Consider the following 23,759-nt stretch of genomic DNA (forward strand, 5'->3'; position numbering starts at 1 on the left):
CAGCATGATATGAGCAGAGACCCTGGAAATTCTACCCAGGGCTCACTGGATGATTTAACTTGCCAGAGTGTGTAATTAAGACCAAACGTATCTTTATCATTATTGCTTCATTACTGAGATAACTCAGTTGGAGGCTTTTTGGGAGATGCCAGATTTGGAAATGAAATCCTTACAGACGGCCCTGCTGTGTCATGAAGATTATACCAGAAAACAAATCAATGTGCACGGACAATCTTCTGTACGTGCCAGAAAATCAGATCTCAGGAGAGACATGGAGCTAAGGGGTGGGGTGGGGTGGGGGGCGAGGTGGAGGCAGAGCACAGCGAACGGTGTCACAGTGCTTCGGAGAGGGAGGAGCTCTGAATGTCCCGCGTGCTCGCGGGGCGTTACCTGGGGTGGCGCTCTTCATTGCTTTCGCTAACTTGCCCCTTCCAGCTCCAAAACCATTATTTCCATAGTCCGGGTCACTGTCACTATCGCTGCCACCGCTGACAGCGTACGAACACATTCTGGGTACCTTGTCCTAAACGAGTAACATGAGACTGTTAAGATTATTCACACAAATCAAGCTGGGGCAGAAAATCCTGTGAGGGTGTGAAGCAGTTCACATGTGGCTGCTGCTGTGCGCATGCCCACCACCCCACCCCCACGAGCAGCTCGGCTCGGCCCGTCTGTCTGCGGGGCTGGAGCAGTCTGCTCAATTACCAGAGCTGCAGACACAGGCCTGCGCTAATGAAGCCATTGACCACTCTCTGCCGCTGTCCCCGCCATAGGACAGATTCCACATTACCTGCTCTGCATTTCGTACACTTCTTTATAGGGTCTTATTTTTCTCTAGTGCCTATTAGAGTTGCTGTTCTAAGCCTAATGGCTTATTTATTTAACTGATCTCATCATTGGCTTTCAAGTACCAGAGGGTATGAAAAAAATCAACCTTGGGAACAAAAGAATAAATGTTTGCCTAATTTATAATTTTCTTCCAGCCCCTGAAAGGATAGGAGGCTTTAGGAAAGGACACAATTGCTAATCCTACATAATCCTCAAATCTATTGACAGTTCACAGGTCCCGGGACTCAGTCTCCCCTTTTGCTCTCACGTAGGCACAGCCTGACCCCCCAGGATGTCAGCGGCATGGTGATCATGCTGTGTTCAGGACTTGCTAATATTGTATGAACAGTTTTGCCCTCTGTGCACACAAGCAGAATACTGGACCTAGGTCTGCACCTCCTGTGTGTAGAATCAAGGGTGTCTGGATTCTACGTTTTTTATGTTTGTGGACTGCCCTGTCAGAGCCCATTTTTCCCCTCCATCCCAGGCAGTTCAGGCACAGATGTACGGGATAAGTCTATTTGGGAGACTGTCATTTGGTTGGAAATTATAAAAACACATTTTGGGATGGAAACTCTTTCATCTGGGGTTACTCATTTCCTTTACTCGTTCATGCATTTACTCATTCATCTACCCATTTAAACAGATGCTTAAGGAATATCTAGTTTGTGCCAAGCGGTGTGCTAGGTTCTGGAAGTACCGAGCTCAGTACAGGAGGTACCAGTAGTCTGGCAAGGATGATGTCCATGAAGGGTGACACGTGTACTGGCTGTGGTTCTGGGCAGCCCCATGTCTAGAGTTCCTGCAGGACCCCAGTAACACATTCTGGGTATGATGAGATGCATTTTTTCATCCCTCTACTCAACAAACACGAATGCAACCAAGCACTGTGCTGGATACTGGAAATATAAAGCTAACTCTTGCTTCAAATTGTCCCTTCCTGGCAGTCAGTGAAGCAGAGTTCTAAGTTCCAAGCCACAGTGGTGAGTCTTACAAGATGGCAGGACTCCCAATGGGCAGAGCTGGTGGAAGGTGATGAGGAAAGGGACCCCAGAAAGGTGTGTGTTTTGGGGGATGTGAATGTTGGGTGAGGAGTGCCCTGTCATCAGATGTAGAGGCGACAGCTTCCTCTTGGCCAACAGTGACGAATTCTCCCTTTCTTGGAATTGCCTGAACCTCTGCCACAGTCACCACCTGTTGTTTCTGAACTATTTCCCAATTCAACTGTGAGTGTCTTTTAGGGTTTTCTCCCCAGTGTCGGGATTGGGAGAGCCCACGCAGCAGAAGCAGAAAGGGTCATGGAAGAACTGGGATGCTCTGATAACCAGCTCCCATGTCCTTCCTCCCACCATTTCTCACTGCTGGGTACCACAAAAGGCCCTGAAGTGGGCCAGACACAGGACAAGTTGAGAAACAGTGAACAGGTTGCACATGGTCCAAGTAGTTCGCTGGAACTGGTAAACGGGAGGGGGCATAGGAGGGAATACCACACAGCCTGAGGGATGATCAAGCAGTCCCTGACCCTTGAGCTCCTCCCTACGTCTAGTCGCACATCAGGAGGCCCGTGTGTGCCATCTCAGGGTACATGAAGAACCCACAGCACAAATGATAGGGGTTGAAGAAATGCAGGTCTCACTGTTCCTGGCAGGTCGTTTGACCACTCCAGGCCTCAGTTCATTCACCCCTAAAAGGAGTCTAATTATACCTGAATTGTCTGTCTCCTAGGAATAAGGTAAAGGTGAACGTAACTGAGGAGATAATGAAAAAAATATCATCAAATTATTCTTAATGATGCTGTTACAGCTTGGGAGAGACAATGCCTTTCTTAATGTCTAATCAGGGCAGAGCATCCATACGTCAAGAATCTGGGTGCAGATCCATGGAAGCAGTGATTTCTACCCAAGAACCCACGCTATTACTTAATAATTCAGGGGGAAAAACGGTGAGCCTTGGGTCTGGGTTTTTAGTTACTGAACCAACAGCAAATTTGACTTACATTGATCGCAAAAGTGCTTAAGAAGTTCACTTTTCACAATCAGGATCAACAGGTGAAGGGCACCCTTCCATCGGTCTCCCCCTTACCTGGGTCTCCCCGGTGGGGTCTTCACCCCTCCAGTCTGGAAGCAGCTCCCCCGCCATTGTATTTTCAGCATATTCAAATGATGAGCAAATCTGAGGCCTTGGCTCTGCTTCATCCCGCTTTTGGAAATTAATTTTTCCTAAATGAGGAAATGTATATAAAATCACAATCAGTTTTCTTCAACTCTCTACAAGTTTAGGGAGGTGGACGGGAGAGATATTCAGAAATAATAATAATAATAATAATAATAATAATAATAATAATAGTCCAAATATGGTGTGATAGCGGCATTTCTCAACATTCTGTCCCCTGCAAGTCTGTCCTAATGGATATGACTGCATAATTATGGATATCTACAGAGGAGACCAGAAGACAAACTGTCCTTGGACCACTTTTCCACAAAATGTTGGTAGGCTTTCATGTTAGTAAAGGTTCAGTGGGCAAACCATTTGGGAAACACTGATTATTTCTCAAATAATCTTGGTCATCAAATAACAAACAGCCTTCACTGTGGTAATGTAGATTGCATAATCTGCAAAGGGAGGATTTACATTTGCAGCTTTTCCCGAACATATGTGAGCAGGGAACGCTTACTTTCCTAGAATACCTGTAAAGGTCATTTTGAATAATGTGGTTTGGGAAACTTTGCTCAGAAGCCCTTAAAGATCCTACAGGGCAGCACATCTCAAGTTTTGCTTTGCATGTGCATCAGCTGAGCTTTGGTTAAATTGCAGATTCTGATTTAGTTGGTTTGAGGTGAGGTCTGAGATTCTGCGTTTCTGACAAGTTCCCGGATGATGTCAGTTGTGCTGGCCTAGGGATCACATTTTGAGTAGTGAGGATGTAATTAGCAGAGAACGATTAAATGAAGTTCCTCCATTACCCATAATAGTAGATTAACCTGCAAAGTGTATTCCTTCTCATGCCAGAAAGCAGAATTGCTGTTATTACCCCACACCCTCAATGACTATCAACAGGGCCTGCTGTGATAGCTTCTCAACAGCATTTTTCCTTGTGAACAGAAGCGAAGTAATTGTATTTTCATCAACACTCTGAGATTTTACACTGACTTCCATTTTTTATATGGAGACAAGAGAAAAACTAATTTAAATGCATTCATTAAATAGGAAATGACTGCTCTAAACCACTTCCCTTTTGTTTCAGCTAATTCTCCATTCCTTAATTTTTAAAATGAGTAACCAATGGTCACACAGAAAACAGAAGCCTTGGAAAGCTGACCCTGCCTCTGGAGCACGGTGACAATTTCATTTGGTGGACAGGAAGCGCCAGGAGGGGTGACAGAAAAGTATCCTGCAGCGTGTCGACTCACTCTCTAACATACACTACTTTTTTACAACTCTTCATGACAATTTAATTAAGACACAAACCTTAGAAAACCGGTGCAGTGAATATTAGCAGCACGATCAGAACAATCTCCTTCCTCTATCCCTTTCTTATGAAGCAATTCAAGGCTTGTGGGTTCTATTCAATTTGTTATAATGACAGTGTTTAATCATGGCATCTACTCGGCAGCCTGCCGCTGAATTGAGGTCACACATGGGACTATTCAGGCATAGAGCACATAATCTATAACTAAGATTTCACCCCTGGATCTCTGGAGGCTGTGTCATTAATTAACAATGCATTTATTTAAAAAATAATATGCATTCAGTTTTTTAAAACATTGCGTTTGCTTGACAAGAACAGAAGTGTGCGATGACACACTCATGGCAGTTAGTTATTACTGTATGAAGGAAGAATTTAGCCATGGGAATAGCCCAATCACATTTATTCAAAGATGTTTAAAAATCTTCTAATTTCTCCAAAGCCTATAGTATAATCTCTACTGTGGCACCTTTCTCATCATCAAATCATAAATGAAAGTCTTTAGAGCTCTATTTTATATGCTTATCTATGTCATAAATGCAACATAAGCCATACAAGTTAAAATTTATGTAGTGCCATCCTGAGCTGCAATAAATACTTTTAATCTTGAAGGAACAGTAAAAAAAAACAAACTTTGACCCTTAGCTTGGGCCTATCTTTAACCATGAAAGCTTGTTTCAATTGACTGCAACCAAAGATGGTATTGCTCAGAGGGAAGGCTCACTCCATTTTATTGCAGTTAATACACAATCTACTGCTGATCTATCAAACTAAATTTTTTGAAGAGGATAGGGTTATGTCAGAAGACATACATTTCTGGTTAGAGGGCAAACAACATTTCAGTTAAATTATGTCTTGAGCCTAAATTGGTCTATACTCAGAGTTAACTTTTGAAAGATAAAAACCCATGCATGTGTTGTATGTTTTTTTCTTAATCAATTTATATATCCATATACTTGTGCTTACATGCTTGTTTCCTTTATATGTGTGTGTACTCCTTAACATAATACTAAGAATAGACAATGTTTACTGCTTGTCTTTTCACTTTTTGGTTGAGGACATACAAGGATTTTCATGCATTCACATTTCCATTGGGAAGAGGTCACTCACTGACTTCCTGGTAGAAACCTTTTCTGCTGCCTGTTTTTCATTTTGTCAGCAAGTGCATTACTTTGGCGGGAAAACAATCTAATTTGGAAGGTAATACGCATTTTACCTGAGCAGGCTGGTTTGGGGAGGCGACTTTGAAGAGGTCGCATCCCCCTGGCAGTCATGATGGGGTCTGATGTGGAATGAACAATGGCGGTGTCTGCAGAGCCTTGGCTGTCAGCAGAGGAAGGCACTTCTCGTTCAAGGGTCTGGGCTTTCATGGAAGGAGCTGTACAAAGGGCTGGCTGGAGAGACAGGATGGGCTCAGTGTCCTCTGGGGAGTCTGGTTGGCATATGTACCGTCCTGCTGAGCGATTTCCTGAGTCTGGGAGTGGGAAGGTTCCAATCCCACTGTCCAGTGTCCTCATCTGGCAGTTCGATTCTAGATAAAGTAACATAGTGAGGATTAGTGATGGCTCACATAGAAGGATAAAAGGATCATGAGCATCTGGATCTGAGCTGGAGGAGAGGAGACATCTAGGGGGAAGAAATATCATTAATGGCGCAGCAAATTTCCAGTGAGTGGCATGAAGTAGACATTTAATTGAACAAGCAAATATTCCCTTCATGGAATACAAGGCAAGAAGGCCAGCAGTTACTGGCAGCAAGAGTCACATGTACAATGTACCCTGGATGGTTCTCTAGAATTATAATAGAAAAAGAACACTCATTAGAGACCAAAACTTATTTTTGATCACCCTTATTTCAATTGGGAATCATATGACTTCAATCAATTAAGTGAAAATTTTTACCTGAAATAAAAGTAATGAGCACACATAACAAATTGAAATAATGTCTTAACAAAGGTAATTGTGTATCCCTTGCACAATTTATCATTCGTTCTGCTGTTAACTAAGGCTGTGGCCTCTCAGATTGACTGTGAGGACAAGTAATTCTATAAGGGTCATCCCAAAAGTTACGTTGTTGGTGGTAACGTCATTTACCACGTGGGTTTCATTTGACTGAGTTGCCATTTGACGTCTTACTGAGAAGACTATAGGGCCATTTTCTGTCTTTCACTCTCACGTCATGCAGCCACAAAGCTCATCAGTACCTTTTGGATTTCTTGTTTTTCCCAGGGATCCCACTATTCCCTAAAACAAATTAGGATGATTTTACCTTGTGTGTGACATAGTCTGCTAATTAAATCCTCATCTTCAAAAAATTTGATGTACAGATAAACATACAACATCTGAAAAAAATATTACATATTTAATTTCTGAAATGGTGGTGTGGTTTATCCAAGCCAATGGGACAGCTTCCAACATCTGGTTGTCACCCCAAAACATCTCCTATTTATATAACAATCTTAGACTGGAACATCCTCAGTAAAGTTTATACCAGCATCTTATAAGTTTAGGACTGGGTAAGAGGTGCCACTCAGCATCATATGGGGAATATAATAGAATGTGAGTAACCTTTGTAACAATTGGCTCAGCAGCTAGCACTTCGGTGGTGCCTTATGGAACAGTGGCTGGAGTGTGGTATCTGCCAATAACTAATTGTGTAAACCCCTGCACAAGATCCTTAATCTCTTGAGGTCCCAGGTTCCTTATAGGGTTGCTGTGAGGATAAATATATGTTCACCATCAAAGCTCTAAAATGTAGAATGATACTTAGCATAGCTGGAAGAATGAAATAATGAATGGTGACTCATACAAAATGCTTAGTATATCTGTATGAGTATTAGGTATCAGTAGATACATGGTAGGGAAATAGCTTATCCTTAAGTGTGTTTCTTATACAATCGCATTTGATGCTCAGCAATTATCTGAACTTCAGAATTTGCCCACCCACCCCCTTCTTCCTGAAAACCTGTTTGTTCTGAGTAGTAGAATTCTGGGAATCTCCTAATACTAAGATAACAGTTAAGGGAATGAGTACAGATTTGGCTTTTATAGGAGCTAGTAGGTTTGCTGCTTGGTTTTGGAAGCACTAGGAAAATGAGGTCCCCCAAAGAGAGGCTTCAGTCTCCAAAGTGATATCTAGTAGGAAGATGCAGGTAGCCTGTCTCTGGTACGGTGCCATCTAGCCATCTCATATGCTCGGATACCAGAGTCTGGTCATGGAATACAGGAGCCCTGGACCATAGGGCTGTGGTCCGAGATCGTTCCAGCATCACAAGGGCTAAGTTTTAGCCCCATTCATTTCAGGGTCTTCACCTAGTCAGCTTTATTCTCTACCAGCTTTACAGGTTATTTGTTATTTTCTCTATTCCTTTCCTCCTCAATTAAGGAGACTTAATTGTAACAGAATGGCCTTTTGGAAGGCTGTTTACATGGGGAGGTGTTGCCAGGAGAGATCAGAAAGAAAGATCTTGCTATTCAGAATCCAGTGCCCTTTCTTCATTTTACACAACACCCAAGATTTAGCATGTCCACATGTTGTCCTTGGGGAAACTCTAAATGTCTGAACTATTTCAGTCTCACACAGAAGAGGACCTTCATCAGAACCGACCCAGTCTTTGAGGATGGGAATCAAAGATTCATGTCTATAACAGCTGAGGTGTGTTAGTCCCTACTTGCCCAGGATGCCTGCCATAATAATTTCCTCCCAGCATCCTCAGGACTGCCTCCTAAACCAAAGAGTGCTCAGCATGGAAGGATGTTGTGGCTCTCTTCTTTTTGTGAAGATAGATCAAGTTTGGCTGCTACTAGGAGGTCACTGCTTTCTTTGTATCTTGTTTACAACCCTAAAGATAAGAGCTATTATCACTATTTACAAATGAGGATTCACTGCTCAAAAAGGTTAAGTAACTTGCCCAAGGCCATATGCTATAGGAGGTATGATCAAAAAACACAGTGAATGTTTAAATTAAAAAAAAAATAAAAATATATATATATATATATATATATATATATATATATATGTTACAGTAAAAGACACATTGCCATTAATTCCCCTCAAAATACTTCCTCTCACTTCGAACACACTTATCCCACCATTCTTGCCACTTTCTGAAGCAGTTTTGGAAGTCCTCTTTCGTGAGTGTCTTTAGTTGCTCTGTTGTGGCTGCCTCGATGTCTTGAATCGATTCAAAACGTTTACCTTTCATGGTCATTTTGACTTTGGGGAAGAGCCAGAAGTCGCACAGTGCCAGATCCAGTAAATAAGGTGGATGAGGACACACCATAATGTTTTTATTTGACAGAAATTGCCGTACCAGAAGCGATGTGTGACACAGAGTGTTGTCATGATGGAGGATGAAGTAAAGCCACTCATTAATGAGAACGTCCAGAACTGCTTCAGAAAGTGGCAAAAACGATGGGACAAGTGTGTTCAAAGTGAGGGGGAGGATTTTGTGGGAGATTAATGGCAATGTGTTTGTTATTGTAATAATTATTTTTTAAAATTTAAACATTCACCATATTTTTCGATCACACCTCGTAAACAGCTTAGATTTGAATCCAGGCTTGCATGACTGCAATGATACAATGACCATGCACTTAACCACTGAACTATACTGATCCCACCCCCACCAAAGCACAGGTTATCTGGAAGTGGGGTCCACTCAGTTAATCGCCACTGAGGTAGCCGTGTGAGCAGAAGGCACACAGAATGGCCACTGATCCCAGGCAAGGCACCCAGCTTCTCCTCTGCAATTGGCGCAGGTGCCTGAATTCTAGCTGGTTCCCACGCTCCCCATCCTGAGGTTGGAGTTTGCAGACAACAAGCCCTGCATCCAGGCAGTTGCTTCCCTTACGCAGATGACTACACATCCCGATCTACATGGTTCCTGAGAGTCACAATTGCCTGCTGAACTCTTCCCTCTGCCCTCTCAGATTGCATCTGTGGACTTCCACGCCAAGGTTTTTCTGGCATGTATCTCACCTCTCTGGGCAATGATAGGCATTGCCTCCACGGGCCATGTTTTTCTGGCTTTGTCTAAGAACTCTCTTCCCACCAAGTATTTGCGGCTCAGAGAGCACTTAATCCAGTGCCCTCAAATGGAGACTCAAAAAGCAAAGTGAGATTATTGGTTGCCTTTTTAGTGATTTTCTGAGGAAAGACCCTAGACGGCAAAGTCCATGTATGTTGGCATGGCCTATCATACAAGGCAGGAAATAGGGTGAGGAGGGATCTGGGGTAGGGATAATGATGAAGGACGTCTACATCCGGTGCCCTTCAGAGAACAGCATTTCCTGGTGTCTGTCCCTTTAAGTTATTTTTCTTTCCCTTCATATTAATGTCATACCAGATTCTATAAAACAGCACTTTTGGTATTCCTGACTTCTCTGAGAATTGTGTGCACTGACATTAAACTCAGAAAGCACCTGCTATTAAGCCATTTTTATTTCTAAAAGTTACAGATGCCAAATGTAGTGAATTTGAAGGCCTCCTTCATAAGTACCTATGAAATGAGGTGTGGACAGGCAGGGACTCGGGCACTATATGCCAAGTTTTACCCTGAAGCAAATTTCTTCGGAATGCATAAACCTTTGGAAATGGAGCTTATATTTAAAATGCTGACACCTTCGTTATGTAGTTTCTTTAAGGCACTGTAAGTTTCGCAGTTCTTAAAAATATTGCATGCTGGAAAAGGGTTAGATATTGTACTTCTGAAGCCAGTTTTTTTTCCCTCAGAGAATTATAAGAACTCACAAAATAATTACACGGCTGTGATAGGAACAAAGTTCAAAGGGCAAGCCAGCCTTGCATCTCGAATGAGTTGACTCAGTTTGGATCTTGACAAGTTTAAGTTCACATTTGAGGCTGTGAGAACAGCTGCCAACAGGACCTTGCTAATGAGTTAGAGGGTTGGGTCGCTGAGTGGAACAGCAGGTTTTATTCTTCCAAGGTCACCAATCACATCTCTGACCCCGGTAGGAGTCAGAGGCTAGGTAGGAGGCTACCTACTTTTCCTCGTCCTATTTGCCTTCTCTCTATCTCTCAAGGTGAGTTCTCTCACTTACCACCGCCAAGCGCCAGATATTTCATGAGATAACTTACAGGAGTGCTTCCCAGTCCTTTTAAAGTTGAGGCACACACAGACAATATAAGGTTCGCTGAGGAAACACAGACTGTCCCATGACCACCGGCCGCCTGAGAGCTCAGGGCTCAACACCTCAGCACACCAGGGATCCATTCAGGCCATGCCAGCAGCAGAATGGCAGGGGCCCTCGTACTTACAGAGCGAATGCAGAATCTCCTTTAACTCACACCTTGCATATAGTACCATGCATATCTCTGGCAGGCAAGGAGACGGATGCCATTCTTTTTTTTTTTTTTTTTTTTTTTTAGTCTCTTCGCTGATACAGGAAGTTCTCGGCCCTTTTATTTTGGGAAAATTGTTGAGAGCGCTTGGGTTTGGAATACTGTCTGGCATCTGAGCTTCAGTACAGAGGGGGGATATTGTGCCTCGGAGGGAGATGAGCAGCCGGACTATGAGCAGCCAAGAAGGGTGAGGTTCTGCGTGGGTGGGGGGCAGAGAAGAAATTTTGGAGGGACATTTGCACCTGGGATTTTGCAACTGGAACTTAGGGCACATAATGTAAAATCCCTAATCAGCTCGCCAATGAGCATTCCCCCTGCTGCTCCTCATACCAGGTGCCACGGCAGGTGGCATTAGTTTCCTCTTCTGAAAATTAGATCATATAACCTTTATCATAGGGGTGCTTTGAGGACTAGAAGAAAGCACGTAATAAACATAGCACGATGCCTCGAATAGGTACACAGTTATTATTCAGAAATTGGCATTAATTCTCAAAAACAGTGTTATTAGACTGGAAGCATCCTAGGGGCAGACAAATTTTTACTCATCTCCTTTATATCCCCATATCAGTCCACTCCTAATCCTGTACTGCCCTTATCCTATAGTAGGTAATTATAAGCTGAGAGAGCTGATAATAAGCATAGGTTGATAGAATACCTGATTTCTTCTGTCACCAGTCCATGCTCACTGAGGGTAACGAAAGAATAGTTGGATGAAAAACAACTAATCTTTAGAAAGTCCTTCCCAAAATTAAATTGAATATGAACCTTTCCTTTTGAAATCCCAATCTGCTGCTCTTTGTTCTGACTCCAGCAACCAAAGAAAACAGCTGACTTCTTTTTCTTCTGCGTAGCTATTTTTCACATACTGCCAGTCTTTATTAATGCAGATAGCCAGAGGGAGAAGATCATTCAGAATTACTGAATATTTTTAAAGACCAGTTTCTTAATACTTCCAAACCCTTAGAGCAAGGGTCAGTGACCAAGAAGCAAGATAGACAGCCCATGGAATGCTGCTTTAGTATCCCCCTCAGTCCCTCAAAAGCATCATTGGGTTGGATGGTCCCAGGTCTAGCAAAAGCCAGCATGACATTACCCTGGTCCTTATCTTCAGTGATTCTAGATGCCATGCTGAGTGCCGGCATCCCATTTAACGTCAGCACCCATAGTAGTATAAGAACTAAGTTCTAACAGAGTCAAGTTACCGGAAGCCATCTGTAGTGAGTAGATGAGATTTCTCACTCAGTAACTTTCTAGATGTATTTACATAAAATAGTGAGTGTCTTTTAAAACCATTTGTTCTCTTAACCGGGTTGTCTTTGCTTCTTCTAAACTTGTTTTATACTATTCAATTACACAGAAACATTACCTTTAAAAATTGCTGGGAAGAGAACATTTTATTTCCAACACTGTTTCAGTTAATGTAAATTTCCAAGTTCGTGGAATCTGAATTAGCAATGATTTTCAGTGTCTGGGAAATGCCACTAACTAATTTTTTCCCTCAGCCTTCTCTTCTATAAATTAAAGTGTCTCACCTTTTTCTCACCGATCCTAGCTCACAAATCTTTAATTGCTTGAATTTGTAAACCCCAATTCCTGGTATTATTAATGCATTTGTTCAAAGGGATTATTATACAGGACAGGCTTAAGAAAACCTCACTTGAGTTTAAGTTCTTTTGAATATTCAGAAGAATGAAGTGAGATGAGAGCAGGCTTCAGAGTTGGGGAGAGTAGGCTTGACAACCTTCTGCGCTACCTGCTAGCTATGTGGCAATGAAGGATTTTAAAAACGAATCATAGCTCATTTGTTATAAGCCAGACATAGTGCTCATTACAAATAGGTGATCTATAAGTTTCCATAAGTGGCTGCCAGGGAGAGGTGAGGGCCCCTGTGGATTCATAATACATGTGCTGTCATGGAATTCAAGGAAAACCAAATTTTCGTCTGTGTGGTTAGTGTTCCACTGCAACACCTGGGGGCATTTTACTAACCCACCGCCCCGGTTATTTCCTAAGCAATTACCTTTTGGCAACCATTTCCTTGGGGGTCAGTTGATCACAATTAATTAATGAGCAATTACGAATATGAATCAAAGTACCTGGAATTGGTTTCAAGTTGCCTCATGTATAGAAAGGATGGAGTCCATTTGCTCAAAAAATCCATTTTGGTGTTGGCACCTAGGAAGGCTTTTTTATAAACCTGAATAAATGACATTTACTGATGCTCCTTTGTTCACAGACATATTGTATGTTCACGGCACATTCCCAAATTAACAAGCCATGATTTTCAGTTAGCAAAGGTACAGACCATCTATCTTAAAAGGTTATATTTGCTTCTGCACAGTGATCTACCTTCTCTTATAGATTCAAACAAACAACTTTAGTAATCACTGTTTTTCCCTCTTACACTCATCAATCCTAGGGAAATAGAAAAATTTTAAATTCAAACTCTTTTTTACTTTAAGACCTTCATTCATATATACAAAAGTGTCAACCCAATATGCATTGAAGCCCCAACACACAACACAATTCACCAGCCAGAAAGACCAACTTATGGGTGTTTCATGTTCATATTGTGTTATTAATTGGTGTGCTTTCCTTCAATGCAAGTTGTCATGTAAATAAGTTTTTGTACGAGTTCTCTCCAGTTTCCTAAACATCTTTAAGCTATGGGTGATTTTGGCACCAGAAACTTAAACTACAGATGGGACAACAGATCTCTTTATTTGCACATCCTTCTTCTCATCTGTATGGCGGAAGAAAGCTAAAAAAAAAAAAAAAAAAAAAAAAAAACCCGAAAAACTAAGCTTGTTGCCAAAGCTACATCAATTAAATGTAGGTTATTTATTCTTAGTTTACCCCCTGGTTTTATCAAAGTAGTAAAAAATGACTGCATTGGCTATTTATTCACAACCATTGGGTAACTTTTGGCTGTGGCATTAACATGACCTTCTGGAAGGGTAAATTCAATCTGATGGCTTTGAAATGCATGAGAACACTCAGCCTCTATGTTCAAACTGCATTTAAGCTTTCTGAGATTTGAAAAGTGTATAGGTGAATGTAAACTTGTTTTCCAATCCCTGTACTCTTTTTGATTAAAGGAAGACTGAGGTGTTGGGGGCTGGTACTCTGCACCATAGGGGGTGCCTATGACAAAATTTTAGGGAATCAACATGACAGAATATTAAAGAATCAGACCATGAAGATGAAGGACAAGTTATTTAAACGGATATAAAAGACGTGCCACCCCAGGCTGGGTTGGTATCTGGTGAACCAATATTCTGTGTCTGATAGTAGCATCACGTAAAATATTGTGGTGGGATATAACTCAAGGATATAAACTGGAAAAGGTTAGAAACATGTTCCAAATGTGCATGAAGACCATGAATTCATAGAAATCTTTCTTGAATCGATTTAAGTACTCAGCTGGTATAACGTCTGAGAAACAACTCCGTACGTGTGCTATAAGTCGTGCTCTTTCCCATCACTGACACTCAAACAATCTTTCCTAAGGTTTGCCAACAGGGATGGCTCATGATCTAGTATTCTGGAATTTATTATGCAACTTTCCAAACCCTTCCTGATTTTATAAACTTTAATAACGATCTCTGTTTTCTTATGCCTCCAGAATGAAAAATCTTGAGACCTTCACATAACTCCCCATGTCTTGGTATGCCACTATGCTCATCTTAGAAAACAATGGCCAGTCTTGAATGTAGTATTTATTGTGATATACAAGAGTAGGCTAATGTGACCACTATGGTTTAACAACCAGCATTTGTTTGAACTGGTCAGCTGAACTAGGAACAGACTTGGATCCCAGATTCCTCTTTCCTGTTTTAGAAATAATCTCTTCTGGTTCAAAGTCCTTGATAATGAGAGGACTACAGAGATCCCTCCCACCTTTCCATAAACCAATGATTCCTTCTTGATCACTTTCTTATTCATATATCAAGTCTTGTCCTCCTTAGTCTGACTTTTTTCTGACTGAAAACAACAACAACAACCTCACTTGCATCAGCAAAACTTTTTAGAGTACCATAAAAATGTAGAACCACAATGGCTGCAGTCCTGATCTGTGACCACTGTATTTCTAATTGAAGAAATGCCAACTATCTCTCCCTTTTGCTTCTTGTTATCCTGCTCATTCTCTATCCATGAAAAGATCCAATAGCTATCTAATAATTTAGCTATTTGCTTATATCTTCTTTTAATCCACTTTTGGGCTGGTGCTTATGAAAGGCATAGTAAAGTTCTAAATAAGGATATTTACTGATTCTCCTTTGCTTTGCAGAGACATTACATTCTCAGATCACATTCCCATATGAGTAAGTCACAACTTCCCTGTATCGAAGATACAGCATATCTATCCCAAAAGGTTATTCCTATATCTGTTCTATGATCGACCCTTTCTCATGGATTCACTTCATCTCTATCTGTCCTGCCAAAATCAAGTAAAAAATTGAAAAATTACCTAGTGAATCTGATAGATACAGATGGCTATTATGGGTAATTGTGTCTCTCTAAATCTCTTTTACTCCATATCAGGTTTGTTAAATTATATGGACAACTGCCTCTACTCTCTGTTTCACATGCCTGGACAACAATGGCTTTCATAAGGCAAGTGAGGGAAGAGAGGAAAGAAAATAAATTGGGGGTAAAGCGCTGCAGGAAAAGATCCAAAACAGCTTTATTTGGTAAGAGCATATAAAAACAGAGAAGCATGGGTGATACAGACCTATCAATTTAGCAACAGATAAAATAATTTATTAAAGGTGTTTATAAGAGCTAGAGCATCCTCTGTATTATAACACTAACTTTTTTAAATAAAAAATTACATACTCTAGAATTATATATTATTTTAGTTTGCTTATATTGTAATATATGTAATTTAAAACTATAATTACAGATATTTAATGAGAGTCTCCAGGAAGATAAGAATTTAAAGTTCATAGATATTTTTCTCCATTTGCCTCTGTATTTAATCAGTATTAATGATTTTTCAAATTATATGCAGAAAGGAAGAAATCTCAAGTCTTCACAACCCTAAACTTTTTTTTCCCCAATACTCACTTTTCCATGCCTTAATTGCTTGGTTCAGGATTTTAATTATTATAAGGTTATTTAGTTTAAGCTAATATTCAAGGATCATTTGTTTTTCCTTTATGTGACTATAGGTGGAATGTGGGTGAAGGGACGGCTGAAGTGGATATGAACCTATCTTTCCATTTCAGCTGCCACTCTCCAGTCACTAATATTCCATGATTGTCTCTACAGGAAGATAATAAAGAAGTAATGAAATCCAGCAGACCAGAGGATATGGATATGGATAAAAATACAGAGAGATTTTTGCTCCTGTCCATTAAGGATTAACTGTAACAGGCACACACATACACTGTGAAACACTGCTTTCAGATATTGAACAATAGACAGCATAGAACGTGATCTCTGGATCAAGGAAAACAGATGAGGTGAGCCATACAATATCTCTAGCCAACTGTCTAGTGGCCATTTCCAGACTGAAACATAGAGAGACAGAACAGGAACAAAGTCTGGAAGTCCTGCTGAAATGAAAAGATAAATGTAGGCACGTGTGTATGTATATGTGTGTTGGGTGGCAGGGGGGTGTTAAGGCGGCTAGAATTTTCAGGGCAGAGTGTTGGAAAAAAATGTGATTAGCAGAGGTTTCCCTGTAGTGTTCAGCTAGGCACTGATCTACACATGCATGAGGTGAAATTTGTGAGGTCAGAGAAGCAATCGCTATGAAGCAGTAGGTTAAATAATTTTTCAAGCTCACATAAGGCTGAAAATAGTTTACATTTCCACCATCCAGAGACGGTAGACCTTCCTATGTGGATCATAAGGTAGACTCCTTAGAAGGGTCAAGCCTTAGTCGTGAGGCTATATTATATCTAGAATAAAGGCTTTCTTGGACTTGTCGTAACAAAACTTAAGAGCAAGCCTTGAAAAATGAAACTTTCAATGCACCCCAGAAGAAAATCCAACTGTCTTTATAGGAATCCTGAAGTCCAGCACTCAACAGTGTAAATTTATATCTCTGGCATCCAATCAAAAATCACCAGGCATGCAGATGGGTACTAGACTTATGGGGGGATCACTTTGCAAGGTATATAAATGTCGAATTGCTATGTTGTACACCTGAAACTGATATAATATTGTATGTCTACTGCAATTGAAAAACACATTTAAAAACAATACATTTTTAAAAATCCCCAGTATCAAAGCGCCTGCCAGGGACTCGGTAACCCAGTGCTTCTCTAGCTTGGGGGCGGGATTCCCTGGTTTGTATGTCTCAGACTCTCCTCTGCAGAGAGGGTCCTTAGGAGCTGAGCCACTAAATCATGACTGTATAAGCAGGCTAGACACGCTCTGTGCAAATGCATTTTACCTTCAACATACCTCACAGTTCTCTAGCAAAATAACATTTGCTGATTGCTTACTATTGGGCAAGTTCTTTACTTGCACTAGCTCATTATACAATATGCAAGGGACACATTTTATGTATGAGGAAACTGAGTTTTAACGAGGTTAATAAAGTTGCCCATGGTCATATAGTTACAAGCAGGAGAGCCAAAATTTGGACCAAGGCCTATATAAACCACAAAGCTCGCTGGCTTGACTGCGATATGATTCCAGATTGTCTTCTGTATTCAGTTTACTGAGCATTCTAAATCAGTATGGATGCTTTTGGTGAAAAGTAACACAATAAATGGTAAGGAACTGTACTAGCTCACAGTGCAAATTACAGGGCGCTTAGGGCTGCCTTAATCTAGAGTCTCGGCCTCTGTTTCCTTGCAGTTCTCTTGGCTCTGCACATCCTGTGTCTCAGCTTTATCTTCATGTTGGTAGGAGTTGGCTGTAGCAGCTCCATACACACTCAACTGCACTCTCCCAAGGCAAGAGGGAAAGAGAAGCCAATTCTTTATGCGATTCTCTGTACACCTCAAACCACCCTGAAAATTAGCCAGATATGGTCACGAGCTCATTTCTGGACTAATCCATGCCACTGGGAGAAAGCCAGTCACTGACTGACCCAGGCCTGGTTTCTGAGCCAACCACTGGCAGGGAAGGTTATCATGACATCCCTATTACATTGTACCCTTGGTGTGGAAACGGGGAAGCCAACCATAACATCTGCTACATTCTTTCTTAGACATTATTTCAATTGCATTTTACAGCAACCCTACGTCTCAACGATAATTGCCATTTTACAGATGAGAAAACAAATGCACAGGGAACACATATCTCTCAGGGACAGGGATACACACACAGCAGCCAGGATTCGAAGTCAAGTCTTTTAGCTTCAAGTCCAGAGTTCTTTCCCCTGTTAGCAGCTACTGTGATCTTACCCTATTCCCCCTGTCTTTAGACCAAATTCCAAGTTATTGCTGGGGATATATTCATCTCCTAGGTTCCCTCCTCTGGTATTTATCGTCATTTCTTTTTTCTAATTCAATAACCACTCCACATGGACTCTAGTGAGTCATTCATAACCAAGTCAGGAGGCTTTTTCCCAGCATTTCCTTTCTAATGAGGTTTTATAGCTCTCATTTAAAATAAATGCATATTCAGATGTACCTTCAAACCTAGTTAGTGTGATGTAGACTTTCTCTTCCTTTTCCTCTTCAATCTCACTTTCTGAAATAATCTCATCTTCAAAAGCACTGTCATTTTCAAATTCTTTTTCGACATCTACGATCAACTCACTATCAAACCATACCCCCAGGCTTTTTGGCTCTCACTGCCTGTTTATTTTCCATAATGGATCTAATGAAAAGGTTCTGGCCTTTGGGCTTTTAGAACAAGAGTTACCACAAAGGTAGCAACTTTTCCCTTACAAGATAATGTGAGAAAAATGACATGGGAAAAAAAAAAAAAAAACAACACACCAAAACCAGAAAAAAACCCTTAAATATCTGCTTAGCCACATAGAGCAGTATTTCAACTACAGTTTCAAGAGGAATGGAAGTAGAGAACTGGCTAGCAGATGAGTATGGCTTCAGCACCTAGCAGAGCCCCACATGCTGGTATAAAAGAGTCCTTTGCACTTTGGGCCCACCTTGCCTTTAAACTATGTTGCCATGAACTTCACCTCCTTTGATTTTCCCGGCAATCATGCACTGAGTTGGGGAAGTTAGAAACCAGCATATCCAGTTTATAGATACAGAAACCCAGGCAAAGATTTGCTTAATTAATAAAGGACAAAACTGTAACTGAAACGTAGGTATACTGGTTCCAGGGTGAGTGCCATGGAGTGGCATTAATTTGATTTTCAAAATGTTAGTGAAGTCTCATGAAAGATGTGAAGCCTCAGGAATTAGTTTAGCACCTGTGACCCTGGATTTTTAAGTCTGAGTGTTATTTATTTTTGGCCTTTCTTTGGTGTTCAGGGAAAGGAAACAAGACTTGACAGAAAATCTGATGAGAAGCTGCAACCATTTTGACCCCAGGCCAGCATATAAAAATTCAAAAGATGCTACCAGGACTCTATGTTGGGATCATCTAGGACAACTGTCACAATGTGGACTTGCAACAGGAAGATGTTATCATTACGTGTTGAATATTATTGAATGTGCTATTGATTCTTTAGAAAATGTGTATCTCTTAAAGACAAGAAGAAAGAGATTAAAGAGGCATTAAAAAACTCTCATTTTTCTAAATGTGAAGAATTGGGGGTATAGTAACTGGGGGGGGTGGGGCTGCTGAAATAGCAGCCAAGTTACAGCACAGGAAAAAGATCATAATATGACAGTTACCATGGTGAGGGGGAAGTGGAGGAGGACGGGAAGCTGAATGGGATCGTGATCCTGGAGTCCATACGAGAAATATCTAGAGCGAGGCTTGGAGATTTTGCTTGTGAACATAATTGCTGGGGAAGTACAAAGCAAAGCTACAACAGACAGCATTGCCGAAGGTGGGGTTGAGGAGGAAGCCGAAGGTAGCTGAGAGAACTTGAGGATATAGAGGCTGAGAGGGTCTCCGGCGAGCTAAAGCCAATCATAGGACCCTTAGTGACCGGCCAGGTCCTCCCTCTCCCAGATGATTGGGACAGAGTCAGGGACGGAGCAAAATGAGGAGAATGAGGCCGGAGCTGAGTGGGTCTCTCTGTTGGGTCCTGGCAGCAGGATGGAACACGCTGGAGCTTCAGAGGTTTCTGACAGTTAAATCTGCCAGGGGAAGGGAAAGCTTCGGTCTGGACAACACAGCTCAGCCCATGTGTTTCTGAAAAAGTCATCTTAGTTTCTATTCAATATGCCTGCAAAATATCACCCTAGAAGCGCAGTTTATTATCCTTGTAAATCAGACTCACTAAAGGGTATGGTTTACTGTGAAGCACGACACATGCCCCACAGCCTCCGTCTGCTCCTACTTGCAGGCCTGCATCATCCTGGGACACTTCACTCAACTTGGAAGGGTTCGCATGTTTGATGCAAAGTCTGGATTCAGTGAACCCTGTGCAATTAAGGAAGCAGAAGCAGGTACCTGTACGTGATTCTACGGTGTTGCTTTCTCACATAAGGGCTGGTGAACAACGGGAATTTCTCATTCCACACACAGTGCGTTGTCTTTCTGTCTGGCAGTTTCTTTACAACATTCTATACGAGTTCTGTTTATAAATGAAGACTGGACACAAATTCAGCACAGGACCCCTCCATCCATTGTGGAATCCCAGATATGCTGATTTGAGGGGAAGAAGGCCATTTAACCCAGGTTCCCTTGTAGCCCTTACAGAGCAGAACAACATGCGAACTGCACGCTGCGCTAATTGTCACCCATGATTCTGGCCAGTCAGCACAATTATCTACATGGACAGCAACTCCCGCTGATTTCTCATGAACACTTGAAGTCCTCATTACTGCCCTTAGTGGAGCTTTGCTCTAAAACCTAAATTCTCTCTACTAGGAATCATTGCTGTGTAATGAATAAATATGCTGTGTGCAGGCATGCAGATTTCCAAGGGCTTTGGACCCTTACCTGTTCACAGACCTCTCAAGTCTTCGTCCCTATCGGGGTGAGGGGAGTGCTTCTGTAGGAGGCACACACCCCATGAGGAAGTTCACTCTTACATCTGAACGAGTTTTGATTTCAAGTGCAGTTGAGGCACAAATGTCTGGCTTTGTTTGCTCACATGAAACTGGACCGCTGAACGGAAAGGCTTTTGCTAACTGGGGCTTCATTAGGGCGCCAGCCCCACTGTTTTAAATACGGTAATTGGTGATGATGCAGACTGTGGGATATCCGAATCCTGCCATCTGCAGTCTCCGCGCCCCCTGCTCAGCTAATAGGGTAAGTTTTTCAGTTCAGTTTTCCTTCGCCTGGATGGAGCGAACTGAAATCTTTGGTCACTGGGACAGACGACAGAAATTCAACTTCCTCTAATGAGCTGATATTATACCCATCCTGTTAAAATCTAATTACATGTACTTGTATTAGTCAGAGTTCTACAGAGAAACAGGACCAAGAGCGCGCGCGCGTGTGTGTTATAAGGAATTGGCTCATGTGATTATGGAGGCTGGCAAATCCCAAAATCAAAATCTGCAGGGTGAGTTGGCAAAGCTGGAGAACCGGGAGACCAGGAGAGCCCATGGTTAGGTTATCGTCTGAGTCTGAAGGCCTGAGAACCATGAGAAATGATGGTGTAGATCCAGTCTGAAGGCAGGGAGGCTTGAGACCCAGGAGGAGTCAATACTTCAGTTTCAGTGCAAAGTCAGGAAAAAACTGACATCCCAGCTCAAAGGCAGGAAGCATTCTCTCGTACCGGGGGGCAGGCCTGCCTTTTCGTTCTATTTGGGCCTTTAGTTGATTGGAAGAAGCCCAATACATTTAGGAGGGCAGTCTGCTTTACTCACTCTGTCAATTTAAGTGTTAATATCTTGGCACCCTGTGGCCTAGGCATATAAAATTAACCATCGTAGTAATTAAGGATATATTGTTTATGGCACACAGCAATGATTAAAGAGCCCAAGGGGGGGTGGTGTATTTTCTAATTAAAACATAATTATATACCCCCTCCAAATAAACACATGCAGGATTGCCTATTTAAGATGAGCTCATAGAACCCACCCTGCTAATACCCCACCCGCACCCCAAAGCTTTAAGGGACCTTGCTATTACTTAGGAATGAAATCATTATTTTAGAACTGCTTTCCCAATATTTTCTTGATGTAGACTCCTCAAATCTTGTGGAAGTAGACTAAGAATAATTCTAAGTCCTCTTCCTAGACGAGACAAATGAGGCACCAGGGGAAAGAAATACATTATCTAGCATCCTAATACGTAGAAAATGAACATGCCTGCATTTTCAGAACTCAGGAGTACAGGTCCCTGCCCCTCTCCCCTCCACACCCCCTTTTTAAAGAGTACGGTGGAACTTTCACATGTAGAAAGTGATGGATACCTTGGTTATTATAGATCTGGCTAAGAAGTAGGTGGAAAGCAAAGTACTTAAGGAGGTATTATTTTTAAAAGAGGGATGTCAGTAAGTGCCCCGCTCAACATGGTAGCTCACTTTTTGAGACACTTGGCGCTGGCAAATACCAGGAGATTTCTTGGTATTTGCATACTGTGCTCGGATGGTTGCTGGCCCCTTCACCTTTCGGGGGACTTACTACAGCAGATCCTCAAATAACATATTTTCATTCAACACTGTTTCATTATAATGTTGACTAGAAAAAAATTATTCCTGGCTGGGGCCACTGTCTGGGTGGAGTTTGCATCTTCTCCCTATGTCTGTGTGGGTTTTCTATGGGAACTCTGGTTTCCTCCCACATCTTAAAGATGTGCATGTGAGGTGAAATGGTGTGTCTACATTGTCCGTGTGTGCGTGTGTGTGTGTGTGTGTGAGAGAGAGAGAGAGAGAGAGACAGAGACAGAGAGAGACAGAGAGAGAGAGACAGAGAGAGACAGAGAGAGAGAGACAGAGAGACAGACAGAGAGACAGACAGAGACAGAGAGAGAGAGAGACAGAGAGAGAGAGAGAGAGAGAGAGAGAGAGAGAGAGAGAGAGAGAGTGGCCCAGTGACGGAAGAGCTTCCTGCCCAGGGTGGGGTTCTGCCCTGTGCCCTGAGCTGTCGGGAGAGGTTCTGACCATCCACAACCATGAACTGGAATAAGTGGTTGGCAAATAATGATCTTGCTTTGTTTTTATGGCTCTTTCTTAAATATATATATATATATATATATATATATATATATATATATATATATATAAAGAGCGAGCTAACATTTATTTCAATGTTTAACATTAGAAGTTTTGGGTCTTTATTTAGAAGTTTTTGTCATCACAAATATGCCATGGAAACTTAACTCTTGTTTATATCAAGTAGCCTGTGGCAAAACTGGTTTCATTATAGGTTGTTTTGCTTAAGGTTGCAGTTTCTAACAACCTATCAACGACATTAAGCGAGGACCTGAGTGTGACCCTGCTGAACGTCCAATTGTCAGTCACTACATGTCTTTGCCTGAAGGTCTCAGCCGCAGAAGCAGTCCTCTGGTAAGCAGTGATGGCCGGGGGTAATTCATATCCCATTCCCTCACGCTTGGGTTGGCAAACTCTGAGGCTGGGGGTCTGTACCCTAGAATTTTTCTGAGGGTAAGCTCTGTCTCTCACAGTGGTAGCCAGGGCTGGTGGCATGTGTGTGTGTGTGTGTGTGTGTGTGTGTGTGTGTGTGTGTGTGTGACCTGTGCAGTCACAGAGGGCCTCCTGCTCTGCTGTTGCCATTTTGAAATTCTTCATAACTTGTGAAGAAGGGGCCCTGCACTTTATTTTGCCCTCGGCTGTGTGACTTACGTAGTCCCGGTGGCAAGATAACACCTCTTTTATTGCCTGTTTTCCTTCTCTACCTGACTCTTCCTCTTGGTCTTTCCTGTACATCCTGATAACTTACTTGCCCTTGAATCCTTTTCAAAGGGTCTACTTCTGGGAGCCCCCAAACTAGATTGTTTCCAAGGTCATTACAACCCTGAAAAACACAGTAAAGAATTAATGGGAGCCATTGGACTATTTTATCAAACTAATACAATAATGGACAAGGGTTAATAGTTACTAAAAATAAAATCATAGACCTATCATCTGTCATTATCA

At 41.8% G+C, this 23,759-nt stretch overlaps 1 protein-coding gene across 1 annotated transcript in view; it reads right to left on the reverse strand.

Annotated features, from left to right (window-relative positions):
* NCKAP5 (NCK associated protein 5) overlaps positions 1–23,759 on the reverse strand; it is a 971,300-nt gene that overhangs the window by 56,208 nt on the left and 891,333 nt on the right. The window contains exons 17-19 of the mRNA XM_074327839.1: positions 5,511–5,825; positions 2,911–3,047; positions 391–523 (exon numbers count right to left, since the gene is read on the reverse strand). Coding sequence (XP_074183940.1) covers positions 391–523; positions 2,911–3,047; positions 5,511–5,825 — 585 coding nt within the window. The remainder of the gene's footprint in view (positions 1–390; positions 524–2,910; positions 3,048–5,510; positions 5,826–23,759) is intronic.

Source organism: Rhinolophus sinicus, linkage group LG01 (genome assembly GCF_036562045.2).
Source record: "Rhinolophus sinicus isolate RSC01 linkage group LG01, ASM3656204v1, whole genome shotgun sequence".
Classification (NCBI taxonomy): Eukaryota; Metazoa; Chordata; class Mammalia; order Chiroptera; family Rhinolophidae; genus Rhinolophus; species Rhinolophus sinicus.